Source organism: Nothobranchius furzeri, chromosome 13 (genome assembly GCF_043380555.1).
Source record: "Nothobranchius furzeri strain GRZ-AD chromosome 13, NfurGRZ-RIMD1, whole genome shotgun sequence".
Classification (NCBI taxonomy): Eukaryota; Metazoa; Chordata; class Actinopteri; order Cyprinodontiformes; family Nothobranchiidae; genus Nothobranchius; species Nothobranchius furzeri.
The window spans coordinates 51340024-51358845 of record NC_091753.1 but is presented as its reverse complement, the minus strand read 5'-3'; the positions used below and the strand labels follow the sequence as shown (position 1 = coordinate 51358845).

The window sequence follows — 18822 nt, the reverse complement described above, 5'->3', positions numbered from 1 at the left end:
AGGAGCACATTGTATACAAAAGAACAAAACATGCTCTAATTTGATGCCCTGCATGACATTTATTACCTTTCCCATAGATCTTCCCACAGACATGACACTTCAAGTCTGCCCTGCTGGTAATTTTTATGTTTTATTTTCAGTCAACTGAAGAAATCACTGAGAAGTGTGTTCTCATTCAAACCTAATGAATTATTTAACCATCAAATTGAATTGATCTATTTTACTTTCCTTGATTAAAACAAGCAATTATTGCTTTTTTGTTAAAGGTTACTAATCAGCTCGGCAGTGTACTGAAAACAAAACAAACAAACACAAAAATCAATTTATTCTTTAATAGTCTTTTTTCACTCGATTACAAAAGGCCACGTAGCACTGAATCAACACTGTGAATCAACTAAATCACTTAAGTCCACCAAATAATTCTGGTTCCTGATTATTTCTGATGGACATTAATGATGCACGGTCTTTCCACGTTCCACGGTGTTCTTCTTTTCATTGGAAGGATAAACATATTAATCAAAGCTCAATAATCAATGATCGCTGGGAGAGCCAGGAAAATGTCAGACAATTTGTTATTACAGGGAACAACAAGGCGTGATGTTTACATAAAGTCCCCCCGGAGAACGAGGATTCAATTAACCAATGACAGCCGGGATTTCTGGGATCATTCCTCAGAAATCCCGGGTCTCATCATTCCACCTGGAAGTCCAATAAGCACGGACACTGCTGCCAAACCCCAGTCAAATCTGACAGAGAGATCTATCACGTTTGCCCTCATATTTTCAAATGAGCTTCCATACCAACAACTGCATGACACTGGCTTCTTTTTGATTTTCAATGGAAAAACATGGTTAAGTGTGTAATTATGAACATTCTGTGGGAAGTTATTTACAATAATAAAGGCGTGTGTAACAGCACAAATGTGTGTTTCCTGGTGGATAACCAAATGATAGTATTTTAACGCACTACTGCCATCTGGTGGTGAAATGCCTCTATGACAAGTCCACTTTTACATAGAAGAACACCTATGTGAGATGAAACGAGATTTATATTTATTTTAAAAAGTCTGTGAAGGAGTTTTGGACATTAAATGCGTCTTGGTGTTCTTTTCTGGCCTGAGTAGGATTATATAACACTTTGGAGCAAATATGCAACCCAGTAAGCCATAACTGGAGGCCAGGATTGCAAACACTTCTGTGACTGTGGCATACTTTCCTGGAGAGCTGATGTAGGCGGGGATGAATGCCACCCACACGGCGCAAAAAATAAGCATACTGAAAGCGATAAGTCTGGCCTCATTGAAGCTGTCCGGAAGCTTCCTCGCCAAGAAGGCCAGAAGAAGACAGAGGCAAGCCAGAAAGCCGATGTAGCTCATGACCAAAGCGAAACCGATGCTCGAACCTTCGTCGCACAGGAGAATAATGAAAGGTTTCTCACGTGGCATCAGGTGGCGTGGAGCAGGGGGTGAAACAGTCAGCCAAACTGTGCAAATTATTACCTGGAGGAAAAAAAAAGAAGTCTTAATTGATCCTTTAGATCAGGGGTGTCAAACTCATTTTAGCTCAGGGGCCACACTGAGGGAAATCTAGTCCCAAGTGGGCCGGACCGGTAAATAAAATAAAAAAAATCTGATTGTTTTCTTTGTTTAAATACAATCGATATAAAACAAGGCTGGAGCCTGAGGACAGTGTAGTACAAGTACAACACCTGAAGTGTACTTGAAAAAAAAAAAAATAAATAAAAAAATCAATCAATAAAAAAAACATTCCTTAGTGATTCAAAGAGCTTACAGATCACATGGCTAGATCAGTTTCATGCAGCACTTAAAGTGTATTTGACTCATTTTACTTTACATCTTTTAGCTTCACCAGCACATCAATATCAGAAGTCACATCCTGAGTGGCGGCCAACTTCAGGATGTGATTCAAGTTCTTGTGTGAGCCTTGAGCGCAGCTTTGTTTTATTTATACTCATTACAGAGAAAACTTGCTCACAATGATACGTTTATTTTCACTCTACATTGTAAAGTATGAAAATAAAGTTTACACAACCATCTCGCGGGCCGGATTTAACCCGCTTGCGGGCCGGATCCGGCCCGCGGGCCGCATATTTGACACCCCTGCTTTAGATAAAACCTTCCAAATGATCCAAAGCGTAGCTTCCTACCTGGGCTAGTGTACAGATGCTAATGATTGTCTTCTGCTGTGCAGGTCCAAAGCATTTCATAATATTGCTGCCTGGAATTTTTGCCTTGAAGGCCACTAGCACCACTATTGTTTTCCCCAGAATGCAGGAGATGCAGAGAACAAAACTGATCCCGAAAGCTGTGTGGCGCAGCATGCAGGACCACTTAGACGGTTGGACAATGAAGGTCAGAGAACACAGGAAGCAGAGAGTCAAGGAGAAGAGCAGCAGGAAGCTCAGCTCAGAGTTGTTGGCTCTGACAACTGCTGAGGTTCTGTGACAGAAAAATATAAAGAGCACAGCGCAGGTGCAAAGAGCGCCAAGAAGGGAAATAGCTGCCAAGATGATGCCCGTGGTGTCGCTGAAAGAGAGGAACTCCACCTCTTTCAGTACGCAGGTGGTCTTTTCTGGGTTGGACCAGAATTCTGGTGGACATTGGTCACAACTAATGGCATCTAAAGGAAAAAAAAAAGTATTTAGCTCATTCCCTGAGGCTCTTTTCATTCCACTTTATCTCAAAAGGTCACATTCCTAAACACAATGTGTCCTCTCACCAGTTTGATTGCTAACTTCCCCGGCTGCACATGCCACACAGTCATAGCAGCAGACAGGAGAGTTTGGCCTCACTGCCTTCCAGTTGCCCGGAGGACAACCGGAGCTACACACTGACAAAGGAACCTAGAAACACAAAACAAGAGGTTGTTAATGCAAAAGACTACAAAAAATAAATGTATTAAATTTCTATGGAGATTTCCACTACCTGAGATTGGTTGCCATTCCACAGAATGTTTTCCTTCTGGATCAGAAGTTTCTGGGCATTAGTTGGGATCATCCCATCATATTTACCTACAGTGATGAACCCAATTTGCCTGTTTGCGTTGAGCTGCCAGTTGACCAAATCATACACAGCTGCCGGGTCGCCATTCTCATCAAACTTTATTTCATCTGCAAACGAATTCAAGTACCTCACTTGTCTGATGTAGTGAAGCAGCTGAAGGTAGAGAGCGAGTGTGATCAGACGATGGTGACTGTTAACCAGATGTGGTGAACATCTGTATGTAATGGTACCTGCCATGGCTGAACACCTTCTACATCTGGACAGGTCCACAGAGGAAACACGCCTTTTCCTTTCACACAACTTTTCATATCCTTCAGTGCGTTGACGACGGCATACACGGCTTTATAGACATTGTAGGAAATTCTCAGCTGTGACACATCTGAATAGATATTTGTTACGCTCCTAAGGTCTTCTGTTCCTGTGCATGGAGGTTTGCCCTCAGAATACAGCTCTTGACCTTTGGCCTGCCCACTCAGGCTGCACTGAAACACCTCTTCCCAAAAGAGAGCAAGGAAGGGATCTTCACGGGCTGCTGGCCCCGAGGGACTCAAGCGCAGAAGAAAGTCTCGCAGTCCAGGGATGTGTGCTTGCCGAATGGCAAAACCAACTGTACCCTGGAGGAGGTGGTGGTATTTTGTAGGACTGGAAAGCACAGCAGCTGTACTCCAGGCTTCACTGGCCAGCCACTGTATCCCAGTCAGCCCAGTCCTAAGAAACAGAAACTCAGTTTGCTTCAAATAATAGCTTCAAACTCATAGAAACTGAATGAAAAGGTGTGGAGGACTTGTTTAATCAATACGTTTGCAGTGATCTGTGGTGGGAATGAATGCATTGCAAGTCGTACTCTGGGGGATAAACAGCTCAGGTGCACCTGATGCAGAATCTAGAAAGTTGCCACATCAGAGGAGAGCTTCTGTCGGCAGGATTTGACCTCTTTTTGCCTGATACTTGGTAAGGATGCACCGATGGATCGGCATTTGATCGGAATCGGCCGATAGCGCCCCTATCGGTTTTGATCGGAATTTTCAAAGCAGATCAAAGCAGACGATCAGGTAGGGTTGTCACAGTAACCAGTGTAGCGGTAAATCCCGGTAAAAAAAAAAGTTGACAATAATAATAACCGTCTTGTTTAAAAAAAAACTATATTATCTCGGTGGATTACCGTGGCTGCGGTGTAGGCGCGGTGACCCTTACCAGCCACCGTATCATCGGCTGAAGTTAACGGCAGCACATGCGCGCTTTGTTGTTTACGACCAAAACTTTCTTGAAGCTAAAGCTGAAATAATGGTCAAAGGAGGAGACGACAGCGCTCAGGACATTCATTATCCCTCAAAGAAGAAAAAGTCGGAAGTATGGGTATATTTTAGATATTTGAAGAATGCCGAGGGAGTTTATGGAAGACGGACGGCTATCCTGTTTGCAGCACGTGCAGAAAAAGTGTCTGTGAAAGGCAGCAACGCTTCAAATCTCATGACACATCTGCATGACCATCACCCACAACTCTACAGTCAACGCAAGGCAAGCTAACATTAGCGTTTTAGCTAAAATGCGTGATCCGAGGATTTGGGTTGAGGGAGAAAGCAACGAGTTGCTATATAAAGCAGCCGCAGCGCCGCTACCTGCATATAAACCGTGTCGCGGACACCGCCATGTTGAAATGACGCTATGCATTACGGGGCTCCCAGGGGCAGATAAGAGTTGGTCTCTCTCCGAGAATAATTATGAATTTAACAATGATTACTGCCTGATGACATTTTCCCAAATCTGCAAAGCTCACTGGAAGGACACAAACTGAGGACAATAATTTCCTGATATAGGGTTTATTACTCAAGTAAGGGTAAAAAAGTATCTGATTAGAAGTCTACTTGAGTACTGAGTATCATCTGATCTAATATTTTTAAATGATGACACCAAACAGACATAAAATAAGAAGTTATGGGCAAATGTTGGTATTTTAAAGACTAAAGGGGAAAAATGTAAACAAATAAACAACATAATTACAAAATAACAAATTTTAGGCAAAATTTAGACACAAACTGAGGACAATATTTCCTGACATACAGGGTTTATTTAATTGTGTGAAAATGTAGCACGTTTAAAAAAAATACCGAAATAATACCGAAAACCGTGGTAATTTTGGTCACAATAACCGTGAGGTTACATTTTCACACCGTGACAACCCTAATACAGACCATTTTAGATTAGATTACATTTCCTTTATTCCCAGATTATGTAGTTTGTAGCACTCATTATAATGTTGTAGACAGTTTCTGGCCAATCCACGTGATCGGTATCGGTGATCGGTAACGGTGATCGGTATCGGTGATCGGTATCGGCGATCAGCATTCTTTGATATCGGTATCGGTGATCGACAGCAAAAAAACTGATCGGTGCATCCCTAATACTTGGACATCTCATCTCATGCCATGTGATGGAATTGCTAATGCTAACGATTAGCTTCTACCACTCAAGACATTCTCTGCCATTTCCTGGACGCTAAAACAACAACAGCCGTCCTCGTTCGTGTTTCATATTCAACCTTTAAATTCAAACTGCTGAGAAACAAACAAAATAGTTTGTTTCATGCTCAACATTTCAGTTTTAATCTTGAAACTGGGAAAGACACAAAAATCTAAAATTTTCTCTTCTGAGTGTATTTACACGCTGTCTAATAATCCAACCAGTGTTTTCATACCGTAATGCTTCATCAAACAAAGCCACTGCATCCTGTTCCACAGCAAACACCAGGATCACATGAGCCCCAGACGAACGGATTTTAGAGATGATGGATAAAATATCCGTTTGAGCTCGGTTCTTGGGAATGATCTCATGTATGGAAACACAAACCCCTAACCGCTGAACCTAAGAGAGCAAAAGAGAAGCTCTGTTGTAATCCAACTTTTTATTGTGAGACTAATGACATTTTACAGACGTGTACCCACCTTGTTTACGAAGATGTTTGCCCCATCACGACCGTAAGCATCGTCACCTGCAATCACACCCACCCAGGTCCAGCCAAAATGTTTCACAAGGTGTATCAGGGCATCTACCTGGACAGAGATGTACAAACGAGTGGCACATAGAAAAAGGTTTTCTATTGGTTTTAACCCTTTGATACATGAATTATGAAATCTTCAACCATGATTTATTTTAACAATTTTTTTCATTCATCTTTAGGTGTGAATGAAAAAAATTTCATATTTACATATTTTTTGTAAAATTTAATTTACAAATAATTTATTACATGTCCACCTCAGTGGACAGTGTGCAATCTGAACATGAAATATGTTGGCTTGACTTACTGAAGTACAAATGGAGGAGTTCAAATGCAATAAAGTCTTCAACAGCTGTGCTTAATAGCAAAAATAAATAAATAACAATTTGAAGTACCTGTCCACTGGAGTGACCATTATGCATCAAAGGGTTAATGAGATAAAAAAAGAATCAGCAGCCATTAACCTGGAATGAGTCACTTGGCATCGTCCTTAAAAATGCAGGAAACTGCTTTTTGTCACTCAAACAGGCACAGCTGGAGAAGTAGCTGACCTGTAAAAAAGATTTCCCACAATGTAATCTAATGTATGAATCAGAAATAATTAAAGTCACTGTTTATAGTTCTACAGCAGACTAGAACCAGTCATAGTTGTGGTCAGTTTACCTGAGGAACGTGGAAGACTCCCAGGAAACGAGCCACCACGAGAGACTGAGTGGATCCTCCATCTCCTATCACCACGGGTATACTCCCGTAACAAGTGCCATTACTGTTTTTTTCAGCCACCGAATTGTTCACTCGTCCCATTAACTCCACTGCAGCTTTTAAAGCTTGATGCGGTGTGCTGCACGAATCAAAGATCTTATAGCCAACTGTGACATTTGGAAGAAGTTCACCGTGTCTGTTAATCTCTTCAATGGCAAAGATCATCGTTTGCATCCAACGGAAAGTCCGGAAATTAAATCTGCAAAGTTTAGGGCAACTATGGTTTTTTTCAAACCAGTCCACAGCTGCATTAATCAAGACAATGTTAAAACTTAAAGATTACCTGGTGCACTTTGCAGGAGGAGGCTGAGAGGTGAACGACGGATTGTGCACCGACACGGCGTCGTGAAGCGAGAAGAGACCCCCTAAGATGATGTCCCCGTTTCTTTGCAGCACAGGCAGAGGCAGCGCACTGGAGATTATTTGACATTGTGGATTCTGGTCCTGGTGGGAATTGTTTGGAAAAAACCCAATCCACAAAACACTCAAAAGGAGAAATCTGGCTCTTCTCCATGTTGGAACAGCCTCAGCCAATCTCATCCAAATCTTTCTCATCCTAGGACTCAGCGTGTGTGTTTGCAGCAGTTCAACAGCATCTAAAAAGAGGCTAAACCAATGGAAATCCTTCATGCATCAAAGTGTGACAACACCAGCACAGATCTGTTTCTAGCATCATGTAATCGGTGCCATCCTTCAAAAACACAGCTCCAAGCTCCTGTTGCAGCTGTCAAAGTGACTTCATTCCCCTGATGCTTTGAGTCGATGGGAAAAAATCCAGTTCCACAGCCTGTAATAACAAAAACAGAATACTTAAATGGACATTTGACTTTAATGGCGAAAGACGTGAGCGCTGTCATGTCTCAGTGTTTCACCTGATTTATTCATCCTGCATCGATATAATGAGGCACACAGCAGAAAAGTGTCACCTGGGGCTGCCAAACAACATTACACACACTTAATGCATTTGAAACACACACATGGCCTGTGTTTCAGTGTTTCCACACTGACTTTATGCATCATGACTCACAGTCATACAAAGACTGCAAACTGGAAAAAAAGGCTGGTTTTTGTAGATATTCCTGTTCATCTTCATGCAAATGAGATTGGAATCACTGTGATGGAATAATGCTAACACAAGGAGCAAAGCAGGTCTACCAGCTTACACATTTTTTGTTACCTGATTTGACAATTTCAAAACAAAAGTCTCTTTTTATGAAATCCACCACAAAACTAATCTTTTTAAATATTTTAAAGTACTTAGGGGAAATAAATGTTTATGTTTGTGTATTTAGCAGACACTTTTGTTCAAAGCGACTTACAAGTGATAATCGGCATGTTGCCCTTGAGGCTAACAACAATAACAACAACAACTTGACATCAGTCATAAAGGGCATATATGCACTGCAAAAGAGGCAATGTGTAGTTTTTACCATTATTCTCTGGAATGAGTTGTTGTCGAAAATGCCCAGTTGTTGAAAAATATCGGTGGCGTCATAACATATAACCACAAAAATTTGGTATAAAATATACTAAGTCTCTGTGCAACGTCATACTAGAGATGATGTGTCCCTCTACAGGAGCCTGTGAAGACAAAACACATTTACTGATTTGTAACAAGCGGTTACAAAATATTCATGAATGTTTCACACATTTACCTCTTCGCTCTGATGTGCTTGTCATTTTTGCCAGAGGTTGAACAATCTGACAAAGTACTCGTCTGAAAATTGCGCTCCCAGAGATTTTTGACCCTAATGGCCTTCCATTGGTAAGTTCTCACTCGAACACAAAAATACTGCTTTCTTGGAATGATTTAAGTATGTACTGCCTCGTATTGCCAGGGAAAATACACACTGTACTTTAAAGAACCAAAGCCAGTAAACAGGAATGACCCAGAAGTTATTTCTTGCAGCCCTTAAGAAGTCACGACATCTCTTTGTTTTGCTCCAAAGGCTAGAGGCTAACACTGAGCTAACTGTGAATTAGAAACAAATAGTTGGCTCTAAAAATATCTCAAGCTACTTTTTTTCTATTACCAACAGCTCAATATTACAGTTACATGGTAAATGGCCTGTATTTGATATAGCGCCTTCTAGAGTCCTGGAACCCCCCAAGGCACTTTACAACACAATCAGTCATTCATCCATTAACACACACATTCACACACTGGTGGGGATGAGCTACGATGTAGCCACAGCTGCCCTGGGGCGCACTGACAGAGGCAAGGCTGCCGAGCACTGGCGCCACCGGTCCCTCCGACCACCACCAGCAGGCAACGTGGGTTAAGTGTCTTGCCCAAGGACACAACGACAGCGACAGACTGAGCGGGGCTCGAACCTGCAACCTTCCGATTATGGGGCGAGCACTTAACTCCTGTGCCACCGTTGCCCCCATAAATGTATGTGTGAAGTGAATTATGTGTCAATCGTGGCGTTTTACTTCCTTTAATGAGTCGTTAAGATAACAGCGAGCTAACAGCAATAGGGCAAACAACTGCACTCCCTTTAATGTTAGAAGCATACAACCGTAATAAGTGTAGTAAGTGCTCCTTACTATAAAACACCCAAGAGTGCAAACATCAGATATGACTATGTATTGTAAAACTTGTCTTTGCTTGTCATCTAGAATCGTCACATAGAATCTTCTGACGCTGATCCGTAACAACAGCCATGAAAGTCAGGGGAAGGTAGTGAGGAAGTCCCGTTTTGTTTAGAAAAACACACGGTAATCAGATTTGCTGCTCTGCAACCGAACCAAATTCTTTCGAAATAAAGTAATTGTCCCTAAATTACAAACGGAAATGGGGAAGAAATCTTGGAGGTTTTTGTGAACTTGTGCCGGGAACAATTTAAAATTTAAAGTTCATCTTTAATTGTTGCACCATTGAGCGAGTTTACAAAGAGTTTTCTGGGAGCAAATTTCATTTGTCTTCGTTGTAATGAAGCTTCTGCTGTCTTGGCCTGTTACTGTGTTAAATGAGCACACGCAAGACAAATTCCCCCAAAACTAAGAAACAACAAGAAATAATGCATCGTATTAAAAAATAAATCTAGACAAAGACAAAAAAAAAACCTCAACTATCCAAAGGATATTGGATATATTTTTAGAGAGAGCAATTAGGATTACTTGGGATCTTAGAAACAAATTGTGTTCATTTGATTTTATTTACCAGTTTTTATGTTTTTTTCTTACTTTACACAATAAACACCCATGCAGTGAAACAGAATTCAGGGGAGTAATACCTGAGTCAGTGGGGTGTTTCACAAATCATTACCAAGAGAAACCCTGCAGGCTACAAAACACAGCATCATTAAGTATGAAGCACAGAGATTATTACATGCAGCATGTTGTGATGCCTCCGGCCATGTTGGTGTTCCTGATCCTAATGTGTTCCCGTGTGACACAAGAGGAAGGAAAGGTGCCCTATGACACTTTTTCTTTTAGGTGAGAATCTAACACTATTATCAGGAGATGGGTTTAAACAGACTAAACACAGGGAGATCAGAAAGACAGTGGCTGTTTTCACAAGTGTCCCACGTGTCAAACTAATCAAAGCTGATGACGACTGGGTGTCCTATTTTGTGTTTTGTCACTAAATTGGATACAAATTAAGAAGTAAAAACATCTGCTAGAAGTATTTCTGAATAGCTATGATACTGTCAATGGGTGAAAGCAAAAAGGGATGTACTAGAAACTCACAAAGATGGAAAAAAATAGAAACAGTTTTATTAATAATTGTAGAAAAGGGCAGGCGTGCAAGTAAAAATCAAAGAGACGTTGGGTTACAGACTAAATTCATATTCATCTGAGTAATTTAGAAATATGTCCACTAAATGTGTTTCTATTTCTTGTTACTAGCATCAGGGTAATAGTGTTTACAATTAAATGGAGACTTTTCATCTCTCCATTATCAAAGTCTCTCCTAAAAGGTTCATATACCCCTTTGATGAACACAAGCAGTTGGAGATTCTGCAGTTATACAGTGCCTTAAAAAAGTATTCATACCCCACGAACTTATACATCTTTTGACACCATATGTCCACAAATGTAAATGTGCTCTACTGAGATTATCTGCGATAGACACGTGCAAAATTGGCCTAGAAATCTAGACACACCATGTTAGTAGCAACGACTATTTAGCTTAGCAGGTTAGTGAAGCCACGTTCCTTAGGAGCCTCAACAGGTCCAATATTGGCCTGAGCAGCCTCGTGTTAGACCAATCACAGTGCTCTATTGGTTGGTGGGCCAATCACAGAGCTGTATCAGTTTGGTGGGCGGGATGATGCAATGGAGCACAACAAAAGTTAAAGTTAAAAGTTAAAGTCCCATTAGTTGTCACACACACTGATGTGTGTGCGAAATTTGTTCTCCGCAATTGACCCATCCCCTAGGGGAGCGGTGAGCTTCAGGCACAGCCGCGCTCGGGAACCATTTGGTGGTTTCACCCCCCAATCAACCCCTTAATGCTGAGTGTCGAGCAGGGAGGCCTTGGGTCCCAATTTTTCAAGGTCTTTGGTATGACCCGACCAGGAATTGAACCCTGATCTCCCAGTCTCAGGGCGGACACTCTACCACTAGGCCACTGAGCTGGTGATGGCGATGAATCATTTGAAACAGCTTTGACATCTTCGGACTATTTAGAATTGGGTTTTTCTTTGAGTCAAGAACAGATAGAGGTACTGAAGTCCCTTATTTAGAAGAGTGTTGAATTTGCTTCTTCTTCAACAGTTTATCGCGGACTACCCCGCTGATTGACATCTTTAGTGGTAAATACATCACGTCATTTGTTGTCCAATAGCATGCAGAGACAGTTTGAAAAACAATCGTAGATTCCGCCCCACAACTGAGATCTGGTGGGTCGTCATTACACCATACATTTACATATTTAGGATTACTTGCCAGGCTGACACAAAGTACCACATAACTGTGAAGAAGAATGAAACTGATTTGTGATTTGAAAAAAAAAGTAAGCAAACAAAAATCTAAACGTATGGTGTACATTTGCACTCATTCTCCCTACATCAATACTTTGTAAAACCAAAATTTGCTAGACTTACAGCTGCAAAACTTTTGGGGTCGTCTCTGCACATCTAGGGCAGTGTTTCCTGCTGTTACACACCTGGCCTTAATTAATGAGTGACTAGCAGGCATCTGCAGCACTTACCCTCCCGAGGAGGCAATACAAATATATAAATCAGGTGTGCTGTGGCAGAGACATGGAAAACATGACAGGGTGTCCTGAGGACCGAAATTGGGAAACACTAATCTAGGGACTGACGGTTTAGCCCATTCTTCACTGCAAAATAGCTCAAGCTCACCCAGAATGGATAGAAAGGTTCTGAACAGCAATTTTCAAGTCTTTCTTCAGATGATGAATGGGATTTATGTCTGGACTTTGACTGGGCCAATCTAATAAGCAGTGAAACCGCATAAATGAAAGTTACAAATGACATTCTCATGGCTTCAGATAAGAATATTGTGTCTGTTTCTAATCTTTTTAGATTTCATTTCTACTTTTGACACAGTTGATCACAATGTTCTCTTATAAAGGCTTGAACGTGTTGTAGGGATCAAAGGAACACTGCTGGGCTGGTGATTACCTTTGGAGTACCACAGGGTTCAGTGCTTGAAAATAATTTTTACTATATACAAGCTTCCAGTTGGTAAAATCATTAGACAGCATGGGATAAACCTCTAGCCTAGTGAACTAGACCAAATTCTTGCTTTGCAAATTTGGTCTAGGAATGCTCCACTGGAACCTCTGCAGCCCCAACAGCATTATGGCTAGCCAATCGCAGCTCTCTAGAGGGGTTTCAAACACATAAAGAGCTGTGATCGGTCCATAATGGTGGGCCGATCATAGTGCTCCATCTGCTTAGTGAACAAATCACAGAGCTTTATCTGCTTTGTGGGCCAATCAGGGCACTCTATATGCCTGGTGGGTGGGATGATGCAACAGAGTGAAACAAGAGTATGTCGCATTCATTGTCCATTAGCATGTGGAGATAATTTGAAAGACAACGGTAGAACCCGCCCCACAACCGAGAGCCGTCAATGGAGCGTTGCCAGACTAAATAATACATTTATTTAGTCTGGCTTGCCAGGCTAATAAACCTCCACTGTTATGCTGACAATACTTTCCACACTCTACTACTTTCTTCAACGACTTCTCTCTAATTGCGTATTTTCCTGCTATTTCTGTTGTTAACTTTATTTTCTCTCTAAGTGTTTTTCTCCTCAGAAGAAGCTGCAATGGTGTTCTGCTGAGCTGTGGTAGCCCCTTGGAGGGAGGCATCGGCGGTCACACCAGAGTACCCAGAGGAAACCCACGCATGCATGGGGAGAACATGCAACTCCACGCAGAAAGGCTGCAGCCGAGTATATGGGTGTATAGGTGTGTGTGTGTGTGTGTGTGAGTGCGCGTGTGTGTGCGTGTGTCTGCCCTGTCTCCTTGATCCCCAGTGAATCATGGCAGATGGCTGCTTATACTGAGCCAGGATCCTCTGGAGGTTTCGTTCTGTTAAGAGGGAGTTTTCCTCTCCACTGTCGCTACATGCTTGCTTAGTATGAGGACTGCTGTAAAGACTCTGACACTAGTCAGTGACTTGGTGCAATGTGCTGGGTTCCTTATACATGAGACTTTTACTGATTGGCTTAATGAACTGACCTGAATTGGAATTTACTTTGGGAAGTGCCTTGAGATGACTCTTGTCGTGATTCGGCACAAAATAAATAAACTAAATTGAGTTGAATTAACCTATGAAGATTTTTTGGTCTAAACCAGGGGTGGGGAACCCTGGTCCTGGAGTGCCACTATCCAGGTTTTGGCTCTAACACACCTAATTGATTGGTTGATTCACCTGTTCACCAAGTTATCAAGCTCAGTTAACTACCTACTGATTTAAATCAGGTGTGTTGGAACAGGGGGAAAAAAACAAAAATATACTGGATAGCGACACGCCAGGACCAGGACTGCCTACCCCTGATCTAAACCATCCTATTGTAGCTCTTGTTGCAAGTTTAGGCTCATTATGTTCTTTCCTTTTTAGCTCCATCCACCTTCCCATCAACTAAGAGACCATTTGAAGTCTCGGGAACCCTTTGCAGGTGTTTTGGAATAATGTTGAACATTTTCACAATTTTCTAATTCTAATCTAAAACAGGTGAATTTATAATGAGACAACATTACTATCATCTAATTCATGGACTTCTGAAGACAACCGATTGAACTGGATTTTATTTAAGGGTATCTAAGGACAGGGCTGAATACAAATGCATGCCACATTTTTCAAATTTTTGTTCACTTAAAATTCTGAAAACCACGTATCAGCTTCATTCCACTTCTCCATTATGTGCCCTTTTGTGTTGGTCTGTCACAGAAACTCAATTAAAGCATTTAAATGTGTGGTTGTATCTTGTCAACGAGTATAAAAATTCAAGGGGTATGAATTATTTTACACTTAAAATCCTAATGATCATCATGAAATCTGACAAGAAGGAAAGAGGCATTTTTTAAAATTTTATTTCTTAGATAAAAAAAATAAAAGCAAAAGATCTGGATCTGCTCACATTCTGACAGTTTGCAACCTGCTATTCTTAAACAACTGAAAACTATATAATGTAGTTATAATCTTTTTTGTTTCAAATGTTAACATTTTCCTCTATTTCTTTTGCATTACAATTTCTTATTTTTTTATTTTATTTTACCAACATTGCAGTTATAATTATTATGATGAATGATTATAGTTTTTGGCTGCTTTTATATTTTCAAATTTATTCTTGTGAGAAAACATCAAAAATGAATTAAAGGAATAAAATAATACATTTAAATATTGCACTATATAATGCATTTTAGATCTAAACAATTATTGTTTGTGACACAATATTCTCTGTACACAAAAAACGGATTGTTTACTCTTTTAATAGCTACACATTAATGGCCCAATCTCGATACGTGCACTTCCACCCTTGTGTCCTTCAATTGCACATTCCGAGCCAAGGGTGCAAGTGCGTAGGCTGTCCCGATCCTCTTGTGCAGACGTTAACCACGTTCCTGTTGCACCCTTGATCTGCACTTCGCCTAAGTCAGCATTGATGTGGACTTGGGTCAAGGGTATTACCCACAATCCCTTGCTGCTTGGGAACTTTGAGAAGAAGGCGGAACAATGGTTGAAGTGGCAAAAGGTCATTTTAATACAATTAATTATATTTATTAAGGCTCTGAAAGCTTTAGACTGAGATCTAATGTGGACAGCAATGAATGTAAATTTTGTCAAGTGTTTGTTTGAAAGTTGTTAATAAAGCTCTTTTGTAAAAAAAAAAAAAGTAGCACAAACAGTGACCAGCATCCCGGCATGTCTCGTGGTCGATGACACAACGGTCACAGTCCCAAATCAACAATTATTTGCACAGTTGTACACTATACCACACACTCGAAGCCTTACTGTACACTTCCTCCAAATGCACTTCACAGAAGGCCATAGGGTGCAGTGCGAGTATTTGACTCCCTTTAACTGCCAGTATGCTGTAAAGGTCACTGATACTAGATCTCTCTAACTATATGTAAACTTTAAGAAGTGGTGAGTTCTCAAACATAATCTCTTTTAGATGCACAATAATGACATTTAGCTTGTTTATATTGCTTTTCATCTTTTTTCCAGTTTCTATATAAAATTCTATCAATTTCAAAGTAAACACATAATTATTTTAAGTAAACAATTAAATGTATCTTGAGAAGGTTACAAACATGGAAAGTTTGACATCTGGTTTTACCCCAGCATGAGCCCATGTCAAGAGCAAAGTATTTAATAAGAATATTTCATTCATTCAGATCTAAGATGTCTTGTTGTGTGTTCCCTTTATTGTTTTTAGCAGTATATATATATATATATATATATATATATATATATATATATATATATATATATATATATATATATATACTGCTAAAACAATCAAAGGGAACACACAACATATATATATATATATATATATATATATATACTGCTAAAACAATAAAAGGGAACACACAACATATATATATATATATATATATATATATATATATATATATATATATATATATATATATATATATATATATATATATATATATATATATATATATATATATATATATATGTTGTGTGTTCCCTTTTATTGTTTTAGCAGTATCTATCTATCTATCTATCTATCTATCTATCTATCTATCTATCTATCTATCTATCTATCTATATATATATATATATATATATATATATATATATATGTACATATATATGTTTTGCTATATAAAGCTCTCTGTTTCCTTGCCTTTTTTTCTTCAGCTCCTCTGATTCTGCTCATTGCTTCCACCTGTTGCACATTAGTCTCTGCTCAGCTGTTCCCATTAAGGTAATCAGCCCTCCCAGTATATATTGGGGTCACTGTTAGAACCTCTTGCTGCCAGTTCTTGTGTTTCTGACATTGCAGATCCTGCCTTCTCTGTTCTCAGTGATGGCCAAATGAAGCCTCATGAAGCTATCAGGCTTTCCAGAACATTACTTCACAAAAGGGTTCACCACTTACTCAGCCCTATATAGCAACATCTGCTGGTGGAGGTGAAATATGACAGCCAAGTCATCATAATGAACATCATGTCAAACCTCTACAATAAATAAGTGGATTTCATGTTTTCTGATCACGAGTCTGACCATTTGCTGGCCCTTTAAATGCAGCTAAATTTTACTTGTGTTCACATCATAGGCTACTCATTCATTCAAGGAAATAAATCTGGTTTCTAAAGTAGGGGAGTTGCAAAAATAACACTAGGTAGGATGTCAGTGATTCACATTTTATGCTCATTTTTTGCATGCATGGTAAACATGTGTTTTAGGTCATTTTTTAGGATCCTGAAGTACCCCTTAACATAAAATATGTTTTAAATGGCATCTTATAGTTTTTCAAAGTATTTCTGTCAAAATTGCTAAACAGTATGAAAAACTGGCATTGCTGCTTAGGCTCTGGGCAGGGCACAGGGTCAAGGACTGAACAGGTTAGCTGTAGACTCACATCAATAGAGTGTTACAGTCTTGCTGTTTCCATCTTCGCCGCCTATCCAGGATCAAGCCGCTAGTGTCACAAGCCCACCTAGAGACTGTAGTCCATGTTTTTATTATTTATTGGCTCAATTATTGCAACTCCCTTTACTCTAGAGTTTGCAAGGCTGCACTTGCTCGGCTCCAGCTTGCTCACAAGGCTGCAGCTAGATTCCTGCCTGGCGCCATAAAGCAGGAACACATCAAGCCCATTTTGGCCAATCTGTACTGGCTTCCAGTGTTTTTCGGAACCAGGTTCAAGTAACAGGTTTTTGATTTTAAGTTGGACTGCAGTAGCTCAGGAGGTAGAGCGGGTTCTCCAGTAATCGGAAGGTTGCAGGTTTGATTCTGGCTCTGACCAGAGAATGCTGCTGTTGTGTACTTGGGCAAGACACTTAAGCCCCATTCCCACCTGTACCGGGTCGGCCCGGGCCGGGTAGCGTAGGTTGTTTACATATCTGGGTGGCCTGGAATTTTCCCGGGCCAACCAAGGCTCATTCTCGGCCCTCTTCCCGAGGGGTACTGCTTCAGGCCGACCAGGGCCAACACGCCCACTGCTGACAGCAAATTCACACCTTCCATTAGAGCAAGCCTCTGATTGGTGGGTAGAATCAGCCCATTCACACCTTCCATTAGAGCAAGCCTCTGATTGGTGGGTAGAATCAGCCCACATGGGCTTAAGACAAGGATGTGTGGAATCAACCAGGCCAGGCTGGGGCCGACTGGGGCTACCCGGCCCGGGCCGACCCGGTACAGATGGGAATGGCCCATTAAACTGCCTTGCCTGCTGGTGGTGGTTGGAGGGACCAGTGGCGCCTGTGCTCGGCAGCCTCACCTCTGTCAGTGCACCCCAGGGCAGCTGTAGCTACATCGTAGACCATCCCCACCAATGTGTGAACGTGTGTGTATGTGAATGACTGATTGTGTTGTGAAGCGCCTTGGGGGGGTTGTAGAACCCTAAGAAGGCGCTATTAAAATACAGGCCATTTACCATTTCTTCAGGGCAGTGCTCCTAGTCTGAGTTACTCACCCGCTACAACCCATCATGCACACTTAGGTCATCACAGCAAGGCTCACTAGTCGTTCCACGAGTAAAATGCTCGACTAGAGGAGGTGGGGCTTTCTCTGTTATGGCCCCCAAGCTGTGGAATGACCTTCCACTAAAGGTCAGGCAAGCACCCTCACTGCCAGTTTTTAAAGAGTGGGATGAACACTGACTTTTATACAGTGGCGCTCCCTCAGCACACGAGTTGGTTATGTAAACATCTGTGGACAATTTTAGACAACTTAGCACATTTTTGTGTAGTTTTATTTGACCTATTTGACCTTGTTTTTTTTTTAACCAACATTCTATGCTTGTTTGTTTTTATGCATATTTTATTGTTGGCCTTGTGCTTTAAATCTTTTGCACGTGTGCAGCACTTTAGTTCGCCACTTGGACGACAGAAAGTGTTATAGAAATAATGATGATGATGATGATGATAGTTATGGTACTAATCCATTCTAAAAAATGTCAAGTTCCCAACCTTGAGCTCAAAGCGGTGGTTATTCTCATTCCAGTGTCTTCAAAGATCTCATGTATTCCAACGGTAATTTCCAAATTGTCTCAAAACTCTCAGTGGATCCTCTTACACTATACTTGATTTTTTCCAAGTTAATAAACATCATGAGGTCTCTCAGCCAAGCAGAAGCAGTAGGGGCAAGCGGTGATTTCCAGCTTAGCAGGATTCTTCTCCGCGCCAATAGGGACGCAAAGGCAATAACATCTCTTATAGATTTTCTGAAGTTGTCAGGGTTTGGCATTAACCCAAAAATTGCAGTCCTCACATTCGGCAACAATGTAAGATTGAAAAATCGGGACATATGATTAAAAATAGGTTTCCAGAAGTCATGAAGTCGAGGACAGGACCAAAACATATGTGTCATGTTTGCGGGAGATAAGTTACATCTGTTACACTTGTCACTAACAT

General features: G+C 40.8%; 1 protein-coding gene across 1 annotated transcript; it reads right to left on the bottom strand.

The window, feature by feature from the left end:
* Positions 1–318: 318 nt before the first annotated feature.
* On the bottom strand, positions 319–7513 carry LOC107380057 (extracellular calcium-sensing receptor). Its single transcript, XM_015951087.3, has 10 exons — positions 7063–7513; positions 6681–6978; positions 6482–6568; positions 5965–6072; positions 5718–5884; positions 3253–3730; positions 2945–3175; positions 2739–2862; positions 2167–2639; positions 319–1498 (listed from the first exon to the last, which is right to left on the bottom strand). Exons 1-10 carry the CDS (start codon positions 7407–7409, stop codon positions 1058–1060), a joined length of 2754 nt encoding a protein of 917 aa, XP_015806573.3. The 5' UTR covers positions 7410–7513; the 3' UTR covers positions 319–1057.
* Between the last annotated feature and the right edge of the window lie 11309 nt (positions 7514–18822).

Bases quoted from the DNA above. Each gene is read 5' to 3' on its own strand.
- LOC107380057 (XM_015951087.3), bottom strand. From the start codon at position 7,409: ATGAAGGATTTCCATTGGTTTAGCCTCTTTTTAGATGCTGTTGAACTG. The intron at 6,073-6,481 runs GTTAATGGCTGC...ATCTCTGTCCAG, and splicing joins TGCCAAGTGACTCATTCCAG to GTAGATGCCCTGATACACCT. The intron at 5,885-5,964 runs GTGGGTACACGT...TTGCTCTCTTAG, and splicing joins CAAACATCTTCGTAAACAAG to GTTCAGCGGTTAGGGGTTTG.